At 40.2% G+C, this 19853-nt stretch overlaps 1 protein-coding gene across 2 annotated transcripts in view; it reads left to right on the forward strand.

Annotated features, from left to right (window-relative positions):
* The window catches only part of doc2b (double C2-like domains, beta), a 182789-nt gene extending 163142 nt beyond the window's left edge, over positions 1-19647 (forward strand). For both annotated transcript variants that reach the window (XM_057357618.1, XM_057357609.1), the window contains 5 exons: positions 12502-12628; positions 14481-14638; positions 16319-16400; positions 16507-16603; positions 16787-19647. In XM_057357618.1, the coding sequence (XP_057213601.1) occupies positions 12502-12628; positions 14481-14638; positions 16319-16400; positions 16507-16603; positions 16787-16923 (601 nt within the window). In that variant the 3' untranslated portion in view covers positions 16924-19647. The remainder of the gene's footprint in view (positions 1-12501; positions 12629-14480; positions 14639-16318; positions 16401-16506; positions 16604-16786) is intronic.
* Positions 19648-19853: the final 206 nt, after the last annotated feature.

Here is a 19853-nt window from a genome sequence, read left to right on the forward strand (position 1 = left end):
CTTCTTGTAATTAAGCAGTTTTTAAGTTTAAAAGTTAAAAAAAAATACACTACTGGCACTACTGCAGCGGCGGATCTGCAAAAAAGGCATCTCTGCATCTGAAAGCGATACTGCGTGGTAGTGTCGGTCGGATGGATATAGGGCTCACGTGGGACCTGCCTTAGCGAACGATGACGCGCGAGACATACGTGTCTCCCTCTGAAGGAGAAGGCGGATGAGCTCCTGAGTTGAGAGCTTGATTGGGTAGCCAGCATACTGTGTGTAGATAGGATCGGATTCGCGTGTGAGAGTGGCACTAACTGCGGCCAGTGCGGAGTATAGAAAAGTACTTTAACACCAGGGAGAAGACAGGCTTAAGGCATTCGTGCGGCGTGTGCTGCTCAGAGATGAAAGGAAAAAGCCCCCTGAAGCGCGAAGGTTAGGAAAACTCAGCAGGCTCGGAGAAAGAGGACTGGGTCCATTGGAAGGCGAAGCTGCTGTGCAGTATGAAGGAAGAGTAGTAAAGGCTCTCTGGGAGCGGACTATCGGGCATGCGGAGCTGATGAAAAAGGCTCCTGCGGAGCGACACTGCTGCAGCATGCGCGTGACCAGAGTTAATTATTGTTCGGGAGTTATAAGAGCCAGGTGGTAGGGTAAATTCACTAAGTCCAGCGGCACCTCTTGCGGGAGAGTGAGGACTGCAGGGCCGATGAATGGGAGAGAGAAGGCTCGCCTAACTCGGCGGAACGGACACTACCCTCATGCGCAGGATCGGGCGCTTGAAGTCTTGAGTAATTAATAGACGTCGCTCGCCCGGGGAGCGACACTCTGCCGCCGTGCTGAGTAAAGTTAGTTGCCTGCGGGAGCACGGTAGCGGAGATCTGCAGCGGCCTCTGGGACAGCAGATTGCGCCAGTAAGGAAGAAGAGAAGGCTCGCCTGGTGCGGCTGGCAACCTTACTGCAGTCAGTTCGGTAGAGATATAGAGAAAAAGTTCTCCTGCGCGTGTTAAGACGACACTGCTTGTCAAGCATGTGGACTGCAAAAAATGAAGGGCTCTTGTGGAGACGAGAAAGTAAGAAGTGAGAAGAGTATAGCTCCGGCATCGGTCCCCGGGGTCGTCCGCCATTGTGTGGCCTATTTACAGGCCTTCTTAGAGATGGTGTTTGCTGCAGGAAAGGTCGAAGAGCACGACTATGGAGAACATACTTCGCTTGTGTCTCGAATACTAATGCTTATAGAATCGATCTTTTACTGTATGAGTCTAGAGACTAGCGTCACATGAATTATAGCATCATCTTGATATTGTGAGCTATGCGTTCAATCATAGATATTACTCAGATTTTAATTTCTTCAACATTTGTCCGTATTAGAATATTTCATGCGCTTCATTATTTAGTACTACACATTGAAGTCCGCGAGGCACACTCAACCGGAGACAGTTACTGGCGTACTAGCTCGTTGGAATAAAGAAAAAAATGATGTCTGCGTGCGCAATTTCTCGGCTTCGTGTTGGGTGGTGTCTGCAGGTAGGCTGAGAGGAAAGAGTGATAAGAGGAAGGAAAGTGGCCGCCGGAGCCGTGTGTGGAGGCAGCCTTGCGCTTGGGTCGACTCGTTGGGCGAAGACAGATGGAAAGTCAGGAGGAGAGGCAGCCAGGGCATGTGACCCAAATGGAGGCAGCCTCACGTTTGGGTCGGCTCCTGGGACAAAGTTAGAAGAAAAGCCAGGAGGCAAGGAAACCAGGGCCTGCGCCGCTTACAAATTTTCCGCTAAGAAATGGGACACCACTACTACACTGTTATACGTCATCATATACGTCGTTGCTAGCTCGTCACGTCAGAGGACATGTGCCGATGCACCGGGTATATGACATAAAAATATATTTTCTAGTATCGTGCAATCAGTGCTGTCCGCTAGCAAACTTTAGCGATTTTTTTGCAAACGTTAAAAGAACATCACCGTAAATACTAACACAAGATTGAATGTAACATACATAAAAGGAAAAATTGTCATAAAAATCCTTATTAATGGCAAAAATTACTTACATTTATGGGTCTGCTTGCTCGAGTGAGCGACCATGTTGGAAATTTCTCTTAGCCCTTCGTTTGAAGTGAGGTCCCGAAAAATCTTCGTTTGAAGGGCTATCTGGCCCTTCCCCTTACCCCTAGCCCTCCAACCAAAAGAGAATTGAGACACCACTAACCCTTCACGTGAACGCGCCAAACGGAGGGGTAGGGGAAAGTGTAGGGGTAAGGGGTAGAATTGGGATTGGGCCTTAATCTCAGACAGTCTGCCACTACATCCCTGAACTAAGAGAGCTGTCTTTTACATTGGCTTGATCTCGTTTGGATCACTGAGGTTAAAAGCTACAAAGTGTAAAAAGCTGAGCATAAGAAACAACGTTCTTCCTTTAAAAACAACAAAAAGATTGTCAGGGTCCAACATTCAATGCTTGGTGACTAGTTCCTCAGGTTTAACTGTGTTGTTGAGTTTAGTAAAGAAATAAATAAACAGAAACTCATTGACGATGAACATCAAATTACTTTTTGACAATTTTGAATTTCAATTGGTTACAGGTAGGGCTGCAACTAACGATTATTTTAATTGTCGACTAATCTAACAAATATTTTTTCGATTAGTCGACTAATCTAACGATTATTATTTTATCTAATAAAGATTTTTTGGATTACCTTATTAATCCTTTGGCAAACTTTGCAAATAAACAATAAGTTCTAGTATTTTCTTACATTATAAAGCAAATCATACTTTTTACTCCACTACATTTTATAAATAAATATTGTTGTTTTAACATTTTAATCCGTGTTTACATTAAAATCACCATCTTCTTTTAATTAAGCAGTTTTAATTTTAAAAGTAAAAAAAATACACTACTGGCACTACTGCAGCCGTGCGGAGTCTAAAAAGGCTCCTGCTTGAAGCGATACTGCTGTGGTAGTGCCGAGTACGGATGGGGCTCCGTGGGAGCGAACGGGAGAAATGCTGTTCTGCCCTCTGAGGAGAGGGTTGAGCTCCTGGGAGAGCAGGTACTGCGGGTGCAGTGGGAAATTGATAGGAAGGTTCCTGTGAGAGTGGCACTACTGCGGCAGTGCGGAGTATAGAAAAGGCTCCAGGGGAGCGGCACTACTGCGGCAGTGCTGAGTAAAGAAAAAGCCCCCTGAAGGAGCGAAGGTAGGAGAAACTGCAGCAGGCTCGGAGAAGAGGACTGGGCTCCATTGGAGCGAACGCTGCTGTGGCAGTAATGAAGGAAGATAGAAGGCTCGTCTGGGAGCGGCACTACTGCGGCAGTGCGGAGTATAGAAAAGGCTCCTGCGGGAGCGACACTGCTGCGGCAGTGCTGAGTAAAGTTAGTTGCCTGCGGGAGCAGGGGTAGGGGAATCTGCAGCGGCCTCTGGGAAGAGGACTGCGGCAGTAATGAAGGAAGAGAAGGCTCGCCTGGGAGCGGCACTACTGCGGCAGTGCGGAGTATAGAATAGGCTCCTGCGGGAGCGACACTGCTGCGGCAGTGCTGAGTAAAGTTAGTTGCCTGCGGGAGCAGGGGTAGGGGAATCTGCAGCGGCCTCTGGGAAGAGGACTGCGGCAGTAATGAAGGAAGAGAAGGCTCGCCTGGGAGCGGCACTACTGCGGCAGTGCGGAGTATAGAAAAGGCTCCTGCGGGAGCGACACTGCTGCAGCAGTGCTGAATGAAGAATGGGGCTCTTGGGAGAGCGAAAGTAAGAGGAGAAGGAAGCACGGGCCCCTGGGGGTGGTCGCTGTGGCGATACAGGCTTCTAGAGTAGTGGTGTTTGCTGCGGCAGAGCACGATATGGAAGCAACTGTGGTGTCGCAACAATCTTTAGAGACTTTCTTACTGTAACTCAGAGAACAGAGCATGAATTTGAATCATTTGAAGTGCTTGCGTTGAACATAATTTTTTCAGTTTTTCTTATTTTCAAGCGCTTTATTTTAATTTAATTGAAGGACGGGCTGCGGCAGAGATACTGCTTAGAGTTGGGTGATGTCTGCTGCGGCAATTCTGGCTTCGTGTTGGGTGGTGTCTGCAGGTAGGCTGAGAGGAAAGAGAGATAAGAGGAAGGAAAGTGGCCACCGGAGCCGTGTGCGGAGGCAGCCTTGCACTTGGGTCGGCTTGTTGGGCGAAGACAGATGGAAAGTCAGGAGGGGAGGCAGCCAGGGCATGTGCCCCAAATGGGGGCAGCCTCACATTTGGGTCGGCTCCTGGGGCAAAGCTAGAAGAAAAGCCAGGAGGCGAGGAAGCCAGGGCCTGCGCCGCTAGCGGAGGCAGCCTCACGCTAGAGTTCGACGGAGGGGCAGCGGGCCATGGACAGGGCAGAGGATTGAAAGAGATAGAGCCAAAGATAGGTCTGTGCCACCAGCGGAGGCGTGCTCGCATTCCTGAGGTGGCTTGTGGGGGTGTTGGCCAGCATGGCGCTGTCGAAAGTTGCCGTCGGGGGCTTGGCTGAGTGGAAAAGCAGTCGGGCGCTAGCAGCGGCGGAGTCTGGGGTGCGGCCCGGGCTTGCCGAGGGCCTGCTACTGCAGCCTGGCTACCAGAGGCCCTTTCTCGTGAGGGCAGGAGCAGGGATTTGATCGGGACGTGGTTGTGATCAAATGTGGTCTCCCTTGGCCATTGTATTTAACCAGTGGTCACTCTTGGAAGCGCCATTTAGAAAACTTGTGCACGCTGAGTGCATGATACAGACAAGTTGTATTTAACCAGCGGTCACTCTTGGAAGCGCCATTTAGAAAACTATGCACGCTGAATACATGGTATGGATGAATACATGATACAGACAGGCTTAAATTAACCAGCGGTCACTCTTGGAAGCGCCATTTAGAAAACTTATGCACATTGAGTGCATGATACAGACAGGTTGTATTTAACCAACGGTCACTCTTGGAAGCGCCATTTGGAAACTTATGCACACTGAGTGCATGATACAGACAGGTTGTAGTTTACAAGCGGTAACTCTCGGAAGCGCCGTTTATATTTATTATATTCCAGTAAGCTTACGGTTGGCTCACTGCCGCTCATTGAATAGTACAGACGTTGAGAAAATTGCGCCCGAGCTGTTAAGCGATATCTCACGCTCGAGTGCAGCAGTGGCGGCGTGAAGTGAACAGTTTTCAAAAATGGAGAGATTGTACTCACCCGACTTCTGCTCCTGGAGTTAATATGAATGCTTCCATATACGAAAACAAAAATATTAACAGTATCAGCAAAATGACATTGAAATTCGAGCTGATAAAAGCGGCTAAATGGACGACTAAATTAATTGTTTCACCCGAGATGATTTATTTTACTTAGCAGAATGATATATATACAGCCATTTGTTCAAATTAACGTCAATGCTACAAGTGAAAGGTTATAGCACGACGTGCCGTTTGCCAATTGGGACGGAACTGCGAGCGAGCAGTACCAGCATTATTGTTTACGGATGCCAGCATCTGAACGCTCGTGTCCCGTTAGCAGTGAGCTAGCAGGCAGCAATTGCATCATAGAACGAACAAGGTAACGAAGCGCATACATACACGCAGGTGTGCGGAATAACTCCCAGAATCCGTGGGGAAGATGACTGAACATATTTAGCCTACTTGTACGGACCTGCGTTCCTGATGCATGGCTGCAGCGCTTTAAATCCATTAGAATCCCTTTTTAAATGCCTTACGTCCGCCCTGTACCGACGAAAATCTTCTTAGAGTTTGGTTTAACATTTAGGAATCGTTTTGTCTAAACGAACAACAATCATGTAAAGCAAACAAGCTACTGTGTTTGCGTGTGCTTCTCTTATGAGCAGCTATGCTGCGAAAATGTAGAGAGAGTGAGGGTAAGGCGTCTTGTCTATTTGTAGGGGTTTTTCTCCCGGGCTAAAAGATTATTGGTGAGATTGGTTATTGGAAGCCAGCCGGGTTAGTTATCTGCACGTACTCCTCCCGAACTTTGTTAATAAAACATCATTACGAAGTGTAGCTTAATGCAGTGTCTTAGCCGATTAATTTGAATCCGATTTTTAACCTTGTGTGCGTTAAAGGATTTAATGGATATTTATGCAATTTAAGATTATTCACAATCATCTCGTAATAAAAGTATTGAAAATGTGGTTCTAATACCACTAAAACAAAGAAAAAACAAATCAGGACTGTATGCTGATGACAAAATCCCAATGCACACAGCATCCAGGGTTTATCATGCTCATTATTCGCCGCATTCGGTCTTGCATTTGTCCTCATTTGTCCACAATCTTCACGCGCTGCAGATGAACATCAAAGTGTTGTTTTAATGGCGAACTGTGCAGAACTCCTCCCGTGGCTATGAAAACCATGTGATTCTTTATCTGTAAAGGCATACCTCCATAACCAACTTCAGCGCTAACAGTGACGACTCTATTCAGAGTCAAATTATCCACACAAGTGCCTCTCCTCTCAAGCCTTCACATTTGAAAGCCTTTTCATTTTGATTAGCCGTTTGTAAAGAATGCAAAAATTCAATTTGGACTGTTAGCTAGCAGGGCTGTACCTTTTGTTTTACCCATTACGCGACTTCACAAGATTTCTCTCGGCGTATGAAAACAAACAGTACAACAGCGAAATAGAAAGAAGTAGGAATTTATATATTTAGCACTCTATTATTTGATGCAGGAATGTGAGAAATAACCAAAACATTCTTTTAGACTCGTATACACTTACAGCAAATTTTGATTTAGTTTTAGTCATAGTCTTTTGACTAAAAGCACTGTAGTTTTAGTCATATTTTAGTCATCTGCAGTACAGACAACAATTTGACTGTTGTCGTGTATGTAACATAAAGTCTTTGTTTAGTCTAAAATTTGATCTTTCTTTTTCACAAAAGATCATTTTAACATGCATTGTTGCAACACAGAAGATATTGGACCACGAATAAGTACCCATTGATTCAGTTCCTTAAAGCTCTTTCGTTCAGTCTAAACGTTTGGCTCAGTGAAGGGCGTATTCATTGAAAGCATTCAACCAATGATATGATCCTCTACAGCCGGCACTTGAACGCTCTTAGCACTTGCTGTACTCCCTCGATGGAGGCACTAAAAAGCCACAAAAAGAAGTGAAATATGGCACACATGCAATGCAGTGGGTCTCATTCACTAATAATTGCGTAGATTTTTTTCGTATTTATACGCACATTTGAACTTCTCACGCCTAATTCACAACACGTGCGTACACATGAATTTGTTCTTAACCTCGTCCTAATGTTAGGGAATTTGAAGTATTCTAAATGAGCGACCGTGTGCACGAGTTTAGTCATTTGCATGTCATTCGCAAGTAATTCCAAGTGCGCAGTCCTCAAAATCAGTGTATACACAAAAAAACACCTTTTATACAGACACGCAGTTTACAGAGTTCTCGTTAGCCGGCTGTAAAAGAGCTGTTATTCAGCGAAACCTCGCAGCTCCAGCTATAGTCTAACACAGCTTTTCTTACTCTTTCACTAAAATTAAATATACATTTAAGCATAATTGTATACATATATATATTGTATATATATATATATTATTTAAAGTATATAACTATTATCATGAAACATACATTTTGTGAGAGAGAGAGAGAGAGAGAGAGAGAGAGAGAGAGAGAGAGAGAGAGAGAGAGAGAGAGAGAGAGAGAGAGAGAGAGAGAGAGAGAGAGAGAGAGAGAGAGAGAGAAAGAGAAAGAGAAAGAGAAAGAGAGAGAGAGAGAGAGAGAGAGAGAGAGAAAGAAAGAGAAAGAAAGAAAGAAAGAAAGAAAGAAAGAAAGAAAGAAAGAAAGAAAGAAAGAAAGAAAGAAAGAAAGAAAGAAAGAAAGAAAGAAAGAAAGACTAGTGATTTTTGCGTACGTGCTTTCAGCTGTTCCTATCTTTTTTCTTAGAATACACTTTTGTATGAAAGTTTTAGTGAATCATGATTTGTTCGTGAAAACGTGCGTACGCATGCTTAGTGAATGAGACCCAGAGAAGAGATTTTAGGGAATAAAAAAGTAAACAAGTTGTCGACTTAAAAGATCACATCAGTATGTAACTGTACTTCATTATTTTAAAGGGACCGTTCGCCCAAAAATGAAAATTCTGTCAGGAATTACTCAATCTTTAAGTTGTTCCAAACCTGTATACATTTCTTTGTTCTGATGAACACAAAGAGAGATATTTGGAAGAATGTAAGCAAACTGAGATTTCTGGGGCACCATTGACTACCATTAAAATGGTAATCAAAGGTGCCCCAGAACTGTTTGTTTTCCTAAATTCTTCAAATAATATATTTTGTGTTCAACAGACCAAAAAACAATAATTCTTTCTACTATGGTAGTCAATGGTGCCCCAGAAATCTTAGCGGCTAACATTCTTACAAATATCTTTCTCTGTGTTTAAACAAACAAAGAAATGTATACAGGTTTGGAACAACTTAAAAATGAGCAAATGATGACAGAATTTTCATTTTTTTGGGGTGAACTGTTCCTTTAAACATTCATTGTTGATTTGATTCAGTGAAACTTGGCACTGTATTCCTTTAATAGTCAGTCAGTCTTTTAATTCTTTTTTTCTTTTGGCTTATATTTTACATTTACATTTAGTCATTTAGCGGACGCTTTTATCCAAAGCGATATACAGAGAGTTCAGGGAGCAATAAGCGATATGTCGTACAGGAGCAATAATACAATAGGTGCTAATACAAAGTTACTAGTTTCAACAAAAGCTAGACCAATACCTGTTGAGAGAAAGAGAGAGGGTTAGTTGTTGTTTTTTTCATTTGCCTGTCAAGTATTCACAGAAGAGATGGGTTTGTAATTTTCATTTTAAAAATGGGTTTTAATTATTTTAAGTCATAAATTATTTTTTTAATTGTCTTTTTTTAATAGTTGACAAAAGTGTAGACTTTCAACACAGGCTTTGTCTAAATTAGCTTTTATATCGTCTCGTTTTCGTCTTTGAATAATTCATTAACAAAATGAATGCTGTGATACAGTGCGCGTACTCACTAATATTAAAATATTTATTTAAGATTTGTTTGTTTAGCTGTTTTAGCGAAAACCGGTGCTTTAAATCATAGACAGATGTGGAATTTTCAACCCCACTTGACTCGTCTGCAGATTTGAGAGCACACGCGAGCATCTCCGGCTCCTGCAGTCAAACACAATAAACTGTGATTACATGTGAGAATAGCAGCATTGTGTAAAAAAGAAATCACTGATTGAAGGTTTACCAAACATTTCCTTTTGCGTCGGCACATTCATGCAAGAAGACAATTTTATAGTCATTACATACACAGCACAGTAATCAACCATAGTCAACACAAACCAGGAACAAACACACAGCTCCAGGAACAGTGTGAAGAGCAATCCAGAACACGGACGCATACCTTCATTGAGCAAAGCTTTCGGGCATGAATTCATTGTGACATAAAGATGTGAACTGGCTATACAAACACATGCACTCGTCTGTAATCCAAAGCTTTCCTGTAGCTCAGTGGTTAGAGCATGGCGCTAGCAACGCTAAAGTCATGGGTTGGATCCCAGGGATCGCACATCCTCAGAAACAAATGTATAGTATCATGCAATGTAAGTCGCTTTGGATAAAAGTGTCTGGCAAAATGGATAAATGTAATGTAAATGCAGAGAGAGGTTACAAATACAGAATAAACTTCAATAGACAATAAAACAGAAATTCAATGTCATTGAATTACTTTCCCCTTGAAAAAGTAAAGTAAGGGATTACTCTTATTTTTTCTGTAATTTAATTACAGTTACTTCTGATGTAATTAAACTAAATACTGTGTGTAATATATGTGTGTGCAATAGTGGAATTGACATCAAAATTCAAAGTCTAACTTTAAAATCCGTGCTTTAATGTAAAATTCTCACGTTTGTAATTAATAATATTACTTTCTGTAGTTTTATATTATTTATTGAATGAATTAAATAAGCCGTTTCATGCCTATCCTTCAATCACTTAACTAATCAAGGTTGATGTAGGATATAGAAAGTAATTAGTAATAAGTAATGAAATACTTTTTTGAGAGAGTAATTTGTACAGTAATCTAATTACACTATTGAATCTGTAATTAGTAACTAGTAATTAATTACTTTTTCAGAGTAACTTACCCAACACTGGTGAGGTGTTAGCGTGCGTGTTCCCTCCTCTTATCAACGAAGCTGTCTTTGCTTTCAGCAAGGAAAGACTGATGTGTAAGACGCACATTGATCCAAGGCTCTCTGCACGATAGTATTTTATTGTTTTTAACACACTGATGGGATTTTGTCTATGAAGGAATCATACATTATATGTTTTGGTTTCGTAGCCCATTGCCGACTATACCAGTGGAGCTTGTAGTTTTCTTCCTAACTCGCTGGGGTTGTGGGTTTTTTGAGATAACTGCTTGTGTGTTGGAGACCGAGTTCAGGAATCAGTCAATTTTATGAGGTGTAAGGCATGAGGATTAGGTCAGATCTTCTAACTGAGACGTATAAACGTGACTGGAGTGAAAAAACGTTTGGGTTTACTGGCTGGATCAACACTGCCCGCATGATGAACAGAAGAATCGCACTGCGTAGGACCTGACATTTCTGCTGACTGCGGGATTTCACCCAAAACCTGGTTTTGAAAATGCTGTGGTCACCAAAAACTTGATTTGACACTGAAGCCAGATGATACTTTAGCTGTGTGTGAGAAACAGGCGGAAATTGAACCCTTAAGAACTAGAGGCGATTCTTTTTCAAACGATTTTAGAATCGATTGTTTTATCCCAGAATCGATTGATATTTCATTGTTTTACTTTTCCTAAGAGCGAAGTTACTCATTTATTCCAGCAGATAGCGAAATGTATTAGATGATGATGTTTCCGTTTCAAGCTGGCACGAGAAAGCAAAACCGTGGCGGAAGCAGAGGATCAACCCTCTTGCACAACTGTTTCTATACCTTCATGTTATAAATCCAGATCTAGACTGCGAACATTTTTTCTTAATGGCGCACCAGCGCGACTGCAAAACTGATGAATGTATATTTCAACTTTAATGCGCAGAAATGTTGTTTTGCGGAGGCAATGTATTCCGCATCTCTGACAACGCAAACAACTGTACTGAGTTCTCTTTCACATCTTCTCACTCAGACATAGACATACTGTATGTAGACAGAATTATGTCCAAATGCCCATATTACAATGTATCCTTGTAAAAGTAGTGTGTCTCTTAAAGGGACAGCAGCAGCAAAATAAACATCTTTGTTTTTATTGTTCATCAGGGAAAAAATCAATACTACTACTGTAAGACCAACCTGAAACACCTGAGAAGCACCGTTTTATCTTTATTACATTCATTTTTTTGTTCTTATTTATTACTTACGGATTAGTTGCCTCTATTTTATTTATTTGTTTATTTATTCCTTTTTATTGTGGCAGGGCCAGTATTTTAATCCGAAGAAATCCTTATTGTTGTGTCCAGCGTGTGATGAAAGGACTCATCAGAATAAAGGGCCAAGATGTGACCAAACTAGTGGTCCTGGCCAGATAATGTCTTTAGAGCTCTTTTTAGAAGCTTTTTGTAGTGATACCAATGGAATTGTGCTCTCCTTATGAGTTGTTTACAATAGATAAAGAACAAAGTAGCATACAATAATTTCATTTGTTATTTGTCATTTGTTCATTTGTTATAACCCATATTGACACAGGTCCTTCTAAAACAGCAATGTGGAGATTTTAGCGGCATCTAGCGGTGAGGTTGTGAATTGGAACCAATGGCTCGCTCCACTCCTCCCCCCTCTTTCGAAGCACTACGGAGGCTGACACAGAACGAAGATGTTGTCACATTTTCTCTTCTTTGTTGAAGGAAATGAGGTGTTTACGAAACACACTCTGTAGAGCAGTTTGTCCGTTTAGGGCTGCTGTAGAGACAACACGGTGAATTCCATGGAAGGGGACCCGCGGTGTATGTAGATAGAAATAGCTCATTCTAAGATAATAAAAGCATAACGCTTCATTATGTAAGGTCTTTATACACCTCTGAACATAGTTTTGTATATTATATTGACTTTCTCTCAATAAATCCTCCAAAAAATTACCCACAGCGACTAATTTTCTGTAATTTTGGGCTGAATTTCACTTGTCTGATGATAACCACATGATAATAATCTTAAATACAATGAGTTGTTGTTATTCTGGCCATCTGTTCATATGTAGAAAATTCTTATTTCTGTGCAAGTTGCTCATGTGAATCTTGCTCAAATGTAATTCTCGACCTGTACGAAACTAACGGCAGCAGTTCTTTTGTTCCTGTCCCCACGTATGTAGCGGTTTTTGACAATACCGCAGAAAACTCATTTCACAGTCAGCAAGCTCAATGCAAATGAACATCTTACAGTTAAAAGATAACATGGAGTTTCTGCGTTTTTCTGCATGGTCTCTGCATACCAAATGCTGTATATTGAAAGTGTTCCTCATCAAAAATGTGATTTTATAAACAGGTGTTGGGGAAAACATCTGATCACTGACTCTGTCGTCGATCATTTGTTGTGTTTCAGGATTTCAGTGTGCGACGAAGATAAATTCCGCCACAATGAATTCATCGGAGAAACCCGAATCCCCCTGAAGAAACTCAAACCCAACCAGACCAAGAACTTCAGCAACTGTTTGGAAAAGCAGCTTCCTGTGAGTTCCGCAGTTTTTTTACGGTTTAGTGTCTGGAGAAGCGGTTCAGATCTTCTACTCCTCCGTGTGTGGGAGTGATGGAGAAATGAGCGGAAGTCTGAATGCTACATAAAGATATTCAGATATCAAATTGCGAATACCTCTCATTAGAATTAGCATACCAATTACAATTCAATTATGATTGGAGAAACATCCTCACGTCCATCAGCCGTCTGAGACAAACATGACAGACAAAAGACAACAATAGGGTGAAGCTGCAGGCTGCTCACTACTCCATACAAGCACAAACGCACTCAGACTCTGAAATGCTGATTTGCTGCTTTTATAGTGAACTAAAAAGCACAAGAATTCAATTTTTTTTTTTGCTGGCAATACATGACCATGTGAACGTTTGATGCGGTCCTATAAAGCACAGATTTCTTTGTATGGCTTTAGAAAAACGCCTGTGTCTTGATTTTACCTTTATTTGCACAGCAATGAAAAGCTAAACCCAGTTCAGAGTCTTTCGGATACGTTTGGCACAAAGCTCTGCTGGGATCAGCACAAACCAATGGTTTCTACTGTAGCTGGAAAAGAAATGTTGAGGAAAGCATTTCAATACATTCCATTGTGTCCTCGTCTGAGGCATTTGATGGTGGTGCAGGTGAATATTAGGAGAAGGTTAAAGTGTCAAAATGCTTGGTAGTCTGAAAGGATGAACAGGTATTGGGTGCCGATATGTGAACTTTTATCTGATTATGTTTCGCTTAGAAAGGCAGAGGTCATAACCACATTTTTAGAATGTCTGCTGTAGGTAATTGACTATCTGTCAGCACTGATTTTGGTATCTCCTCTCATATCTGCAGTACAGGTAAAGGTGGCAAAAGTTAAACACAAAGACTAACTTGGGATCTGCTCAGAGACCCGTGTGCGACTCCACCAGCTGGTAAACAGGAAAAAAGATGGTTGTGTGAAGCGAGTGTATTATGTGTGTGCGCGCACACTTGTGTGATCTCCAGTGGGGACGGAAATGAGACAACAGCGTGTGGAGGACGAGCAGAGACGCCTCCTCCACAGCTAATTAACTTCATGCTTGATGGCTTTGGTGGGTCCGCAAAGTTCTGAGAGAGAGAGAGAGAGAGAGAGATTTAAGCTTCACACTCAACAGTTGGGAAGATCTCAGCTTTGCCATAAACAATGTCGAGACAAAAGCAAAATATCGGAGAGGATATAAAAAGGTGCATGAAAGTAAGTTTGGTAAATGAATAAATGATCTACTGAGACTTGCATGTCTTGCGTTTTATTAGACTTTCTACCCATTTATGATTCAATCATTTAGAATAATGCTGTTCAGATGACAACATGATTCATAGAATTAAGAAACAGAATTGTGCATAAATGTTTTTATTAAATATTTTAAATACACAGACATCATCCTTTCCATAAGTGATTTCAATTAATCATCAAAAAGGAATATTGGTAGAATTACTTGTGGTTTTTCGTAAAAGGAACTGTTCATCCAAAAATGAAAATCCTTTCATTATTTACTCATCCTCGTGTTATTTCAGACCTGACCTTTTTTCTTCTGCAGAACACAAAAGAAGATATTTTGAAGAACGTTGGTAACCAAACAACTTAGGCCCCCGTTAGATTTCCATTGTATGGACACAAAACCTGCAAACATTTCTCAAAATATCTTCTTTTGTGTTCCACAGAAAAAAAAGAGTATACGTTGGGGTAAATAAAAGAACTGATGTGAAATCACATGAAACTTTAAAACTGTCAGATATTTTTCATCTACATCCATCTTTTTCTTTATATTTCTTAGAAGCAGGATTGACAACAGTGTTTTCCTGTTTGTGTTTGTGCACAGATTGACAAGACAGACAACAAGTCTCTGGAGGAGCGAGGGCGCATCATGATCTCTCTGAAGTACAGCTCTCAGAAGTGCGGCTTGGTAGTGGGCATCATCCGCTGTGCCCATCTCGCTGCCATGGATGCCAATGGTTTCTCTGACCCTTATGTTAAAACGTAAGTCGTATCTGTCGTCATTTCTCTATCTCTGTTCTTTATTTGTTTTTCCTCACAACACAAAATGTTCACAAACACACACACAAACTTCAGTTTTGCAACATTAAATCCATACACAAATGCACTCTACTCTGAATCAAGATTACTTACTTGATTAAAAAAATCGAATAGCAGAATAGAAAACTCTTGAATGTAAGAATATGTAAGTTAGAGATGCGTATCAAAAGTCTAATCTATAGCATGATATATACTATGAGTTGAGAATTGCTCCATGGAAAATTCTTGTAATAAATATGCTGAAATTCCATTTAGGAAAAAGCACTTTCTAAATAACCTATTACTGCTGTGAATCCACGTTTATGACGAATCCCTAACCACACCCATTCATTCTGCAACATGCGAGCGTCCAGATTATTTATCGCAACACTTAAAGCCCTGAAACCAATACACATACATGACACTTCTCATGCACAATACACATTTCTCAATATCAAAGATAGGAATTCATAGCTTGTGTTTATTTGTAGGAGTACAATGCCTCAGAGAATAGATTAGTGTTTTTAACTCTCTCAGTTCTTGAATTGAATGATTTACAGAAGGATGATTCTAGTGTTTTTGTTTTCTGCATGCACAAATATTGGTCAATTTTACCTGTCTGGTTCTGTCTCTGTGATAGATTTTGAGTAGTAAATGATTCATTCATCATTACTGTCAGTGACAACAAACCGAAGAAACCTTGCCAGTATTTTGTCTCCGTCTGCTGTTTTCAAGTCACCACTTTCAAGTAATTGTCTTGTTTGTGTTGTCTATGCATGCAGCATTTGGACTGATGTCAATATAAAAAACATATTTTTTCTGAACATGTAACTAGTGTTTATTTTGCTGCATACCTGCATAGTGATTCATTCAGTTATTAAAGAAGCTGAATAGTAGGGTTGGTCAGAGGCACTGTTGAAGTTGCAAATGACATTCCCTGGCAATAGCCTTTGGAGGAAATCTTTCATTTGAAGATTTGTCATTTCTGTAATATCTCAAACAAGCCAGTGACCTTTCAATATGACACCCAGCAATTAATATCAGTTATGACCTCTAATATTCTGTCCATTCTGCTCAAATCCAAAAAGAGAAAATTGGATTCTCATTCTGCGTAAGTGAATTGATATTTACTTTTTATGTAAGCAACAGGTTGTGCTTAATAGGCTGTGGGAGGTTCGACCTCATTGCCTGAACCAGTCTGTGAGTTTTGTCTGCTTGTCTGGTGGTCTCTGTTAAAGTGAGAACAAGGCACCCTCATTAGAAAGAGCTGCAGGAACATGGGCACGACGAAGCACCGCCAGTTTTAATGACCTCTACGACAGCAGTCATGTGAAGTTTGGGTTCATTTCAACTTTATTTATTAAGCTTTATTACACCCACAGTCATTTGTTCTTATGTGGTTTATGGTACTATAAATCTGAAAGACTCCAAATGTAGTTACAAATACAAGTGTTGCATTGCCCTCTGCTGGACATATGAATTACACACAACATGTTTTTGTTTATTAACATGTGGCCGGTTTTGTTTGATAAATCAATAATTAAGTATGCATTATCTATGGGTCTTAAAAAAAGCTGACTTAAAATTTAGTAAAAACATGTTACTGCCAAATGCATTACACTTTCAATGTCACTTGTTTTACAGGTATCTCAAGCCAGATGAGAACAAAAAATCAAAGCACAAGACAGCGGTCAAGAAGAAGACCCTTAACCCTGAATTCAATGAAGTAAGTCACCTAAACATTTTCTTTTCACGTGTAGTTGCAATGCAGTGGTTGCATACAGTTGAGTTTGTGTAAAAGAATCTAATTGTATTCTTTTTGAATATATCAGGAGTTTTTCTATGAGATCAAGTATGCTGACCTCAGCAAGAAGACCCTGGAGGTGACTGTTTGGGACTATGACATCGGCAAATCCAATGATTTCATTGGTAGGATCCCTCTAACAACTATACTAAAGCTTCATCTTTATATATATTCAAACATTTTTGAAGTTTGCCATTGTTAGTAAGATCTGTGTTTGTTTAAACGGCTAAATCGAGTTCCAAAGTTTATTTCACCTTCAATGATTTCAAATGTTTTAAAGATGTTTATCTCTCTCTCCCTTTTCCCAGGTGGAGTCTCATTAGGTATAAATGCCAACGGCGAGAGGCTTAAACACTGGTTTGACTGTCTCAAAAACAAGGACAAGAAAATCGAGCGCTGGCACACGTTAACCAATGAGCTCCCTGGTTCAGGGTACAATGACTGAAATTCTACCTTCAGTGGTCACGCCAGTGCCCCCGCCCCTCACCTACACGATGTCGATGTAAGCCCAGCCTTTGATGGATAGATCAACACTCCAGTCGTCCATTGATTTAGAGATGGGTGCCAATATCTGTTTCTAACTAACACACCTGCTCTAACTCTCGTACTTTCCCTGGCGTTGAGCTTGCCGTTTGATCGTGTGGCTTGACGTGGCTTTTGGGCTTATATAAGAGTCTTTAATCAGCCTGTGTTTGTACAGCCTCGGTGAAAACGGAGAGATGACGTTCCCGCAGCCAACAGGAGATCAGATGTGCTGTTTAAATATTTAAACATACTGCTCTCATTCTCCGTTCTCTTAGCTATCTCTGAGGTTTAACGCGTATTCGAGGATGCTGTTTACAGAAGTTAGCAGTCAGAGGCTCTAAAATACGACAATTTCCAAACAAGGGTGAAATGAGCTCTTCTGAAAAAAAAAGTATTGTTTACATCATGAATACAGTCCGTTTCTGATGTTTGTCTTAAAAGCAAAAACCACAAGATTATATTTTACAGACAGATGATTGTAAGAAATGATGTGTAGTCTTTTTAGGTTTAAAAGAAATCGTAACTCCCCGTTTTTTACAATTGATTTTTTTAATAACGTGAATGATCTCCCAGTCAGTCTACTTAATGAATGTCATTAATTTATCATATGAAATTATTACCTACAGTTATCACACCTCATTTTTATCTCACAACAAATTAACAGCTGACAATAAAGCACACAGCCATTTTTCTGAAAAAATCCAGAGATCAAACCTTGTTTACACACTAGACACACTATCGCCCAAAAGGAACTCGAGTCTAGACAATGAACGAGAGATTTTTACACCTTCTGATTGGCTCACGTATTTTATTCGATTTTTTTCCCAGCCCAATCCATAGATGTCTCTTTCTGTATTCTCCAGCTTGAAAAGGAAAAAACGGGCTTAAACACAAGTTACTATTGTTTTCAGATTGATTGATTGAAAGCATGTTTATTGTATTCTTCCCTTGAGCGTTTTAAAGAGTTGTATACTTTGGACCAAATATATTTTTTTAAAGGCAATGGAAAATCATTTAACAGGTTTGTTTTAATTTTGTGTATTTGTAGTGTTATTTAGTGGAATCGAATTTATATAACCAATTTATTATTTTAACCTTTCTGCGTTATTGCATATTCAGCATGCTATCGGTGGGTATAATGGATGTATTACTGTATGTTTAATCATTTGATTAAGTTATTTTTCCAAACTACCGGTGGAGTGGCTATTTATGCTCAAGATAAAACTTCACCTGCTGACCATTTATTAATACCCTGAAACCCCTGAAAGCAGACCACCTGTATGATGTTCATCGACTGAGAAAGCGTAACATTCATTGTAAAAGCCACTCCTGTGACACTTTTGTAATCTTTGCTTTTGTAAACAAACTCTATGGCATAAAAATGCATGCAATGTTCTTGGGCTGTCATTAAATTAACAAAGCTTCATGTTTGATACTGTTGTTCTCATCTGTAAAAAGAGTTCCCGCTCTTGGATGCTATAAGAATGTCAGCCTTCCTTCTCGGACAGTTTTTGTACTTTTGAATCGCATTGCCCGTCAGGTTCCTCTATAGACTGGACGTGTGACTGCATGTTACAAAAAATAAATCTTGTCTTGTTTTGATCATTTTCAACCCTCAGGCAATTGTTTGCGTATTATAGTGGTTATCTGATGATGTCGATATATTTCGCCTCCCGGTTCACCGAATGGCCGAATTATCGTGCCTTTTCTTTTGTAACAGTGTTTTTGCAACGCTCACTTTGCAAAGATTCCTAGATTGATATTAGCTTTTAATATGGAAACAATATGGTATAGTTATATTCTTGTCTGTGTTACACTGTTAGAACGTTGTGTTCTCTTGGAATATGCCTCTGGAATAAAGACACATTATGGGTATCATTATATATGTGTGATAGTGCTGTTGATGATGGGGTGCAAGGCTGAGATGGAGGGTGGTCATATAACTTCAGATTCTGGCACCTTGTAAACTCAAAAAGAAACTCACGTCAGTTCGTTTTCTTGCCCTAGCCAGCTGTAAATCTAAGACTGGTTGTTCTTCCTCTTTAAAAATGTATGGTTATTCCAACTATATTAAGGAGATCTTTAACTTTCAGGACCCTTTCAGTTGCATGTCACATTTCTGTTGTTGACAACCATTATGAAGTGAAAGAAACTAATGCTATATCAATTACACATTTGTACTTTTGGGTTGTGTCGAGTACCATAAAAAGTGTTAAAGGAGTAGTTCACCTTCAGAATGAATATTCTCTCATCATTTACATGCCCTGTTGTCATTTCAAACCTGTATGACAGTTCTGCAGAACACAAAAGATGATATTTTGAAAAATGCTGGTAACAGAACAGCACAGCAAGTGAATGGGGGGCTGTTAACAACATTCTTCAAAATATCTTCTTTTTTGTTCTGCGGAAGAAAGTCATACAGGTTAGAAATGACAAGAGGGTGAGTAAACGACAACAGAATTTTCATTTTGAAGGTGAACTACTCCTTTAAGCATCAAGAGTGAGGTCAGACACCACAATCAGTTGTTTACTTGGATTTTTGCTCCCATTTTTAAAACGTTTGAGTGTTGTGTTTTTTACTATGGCGAATGATATTTGCATTTACATGTTCAAAACTGGAAACCCATAAGAAATAAAGGCAAAAAAGGCCTATTTTGTCTTTATATCATTACTGTTTAGTTTAATTCTTCAATTACCATTTTCGTTCCCTTATTAAACACTACACAAATACTATAAAATCTTAAATGTTATAAATATAATTATTATATAATGACAAATTTAAAATAACTGTGCAAAAGGTTCTTCGCTGTTCTGGGCTCTCACTTCTTGCCCAACAGCTCCACCAAGTGA

The sequence above is a fragment of the Triplophysa rosa genome, linkage group LG2, assembly GCF_024868665.1.
Source record: "Triplophysa rosa linkage group LG2, Trosa_1v2, whole genome shotgun sequence".
In the NCBI taxonomy this organism is placed as follows: Eukaryota; Metazoa; Chordata; class Actinopteri; order Cypriniformes; family Nemacheilidae; genus Triplophysa; species Triplophysa rosa.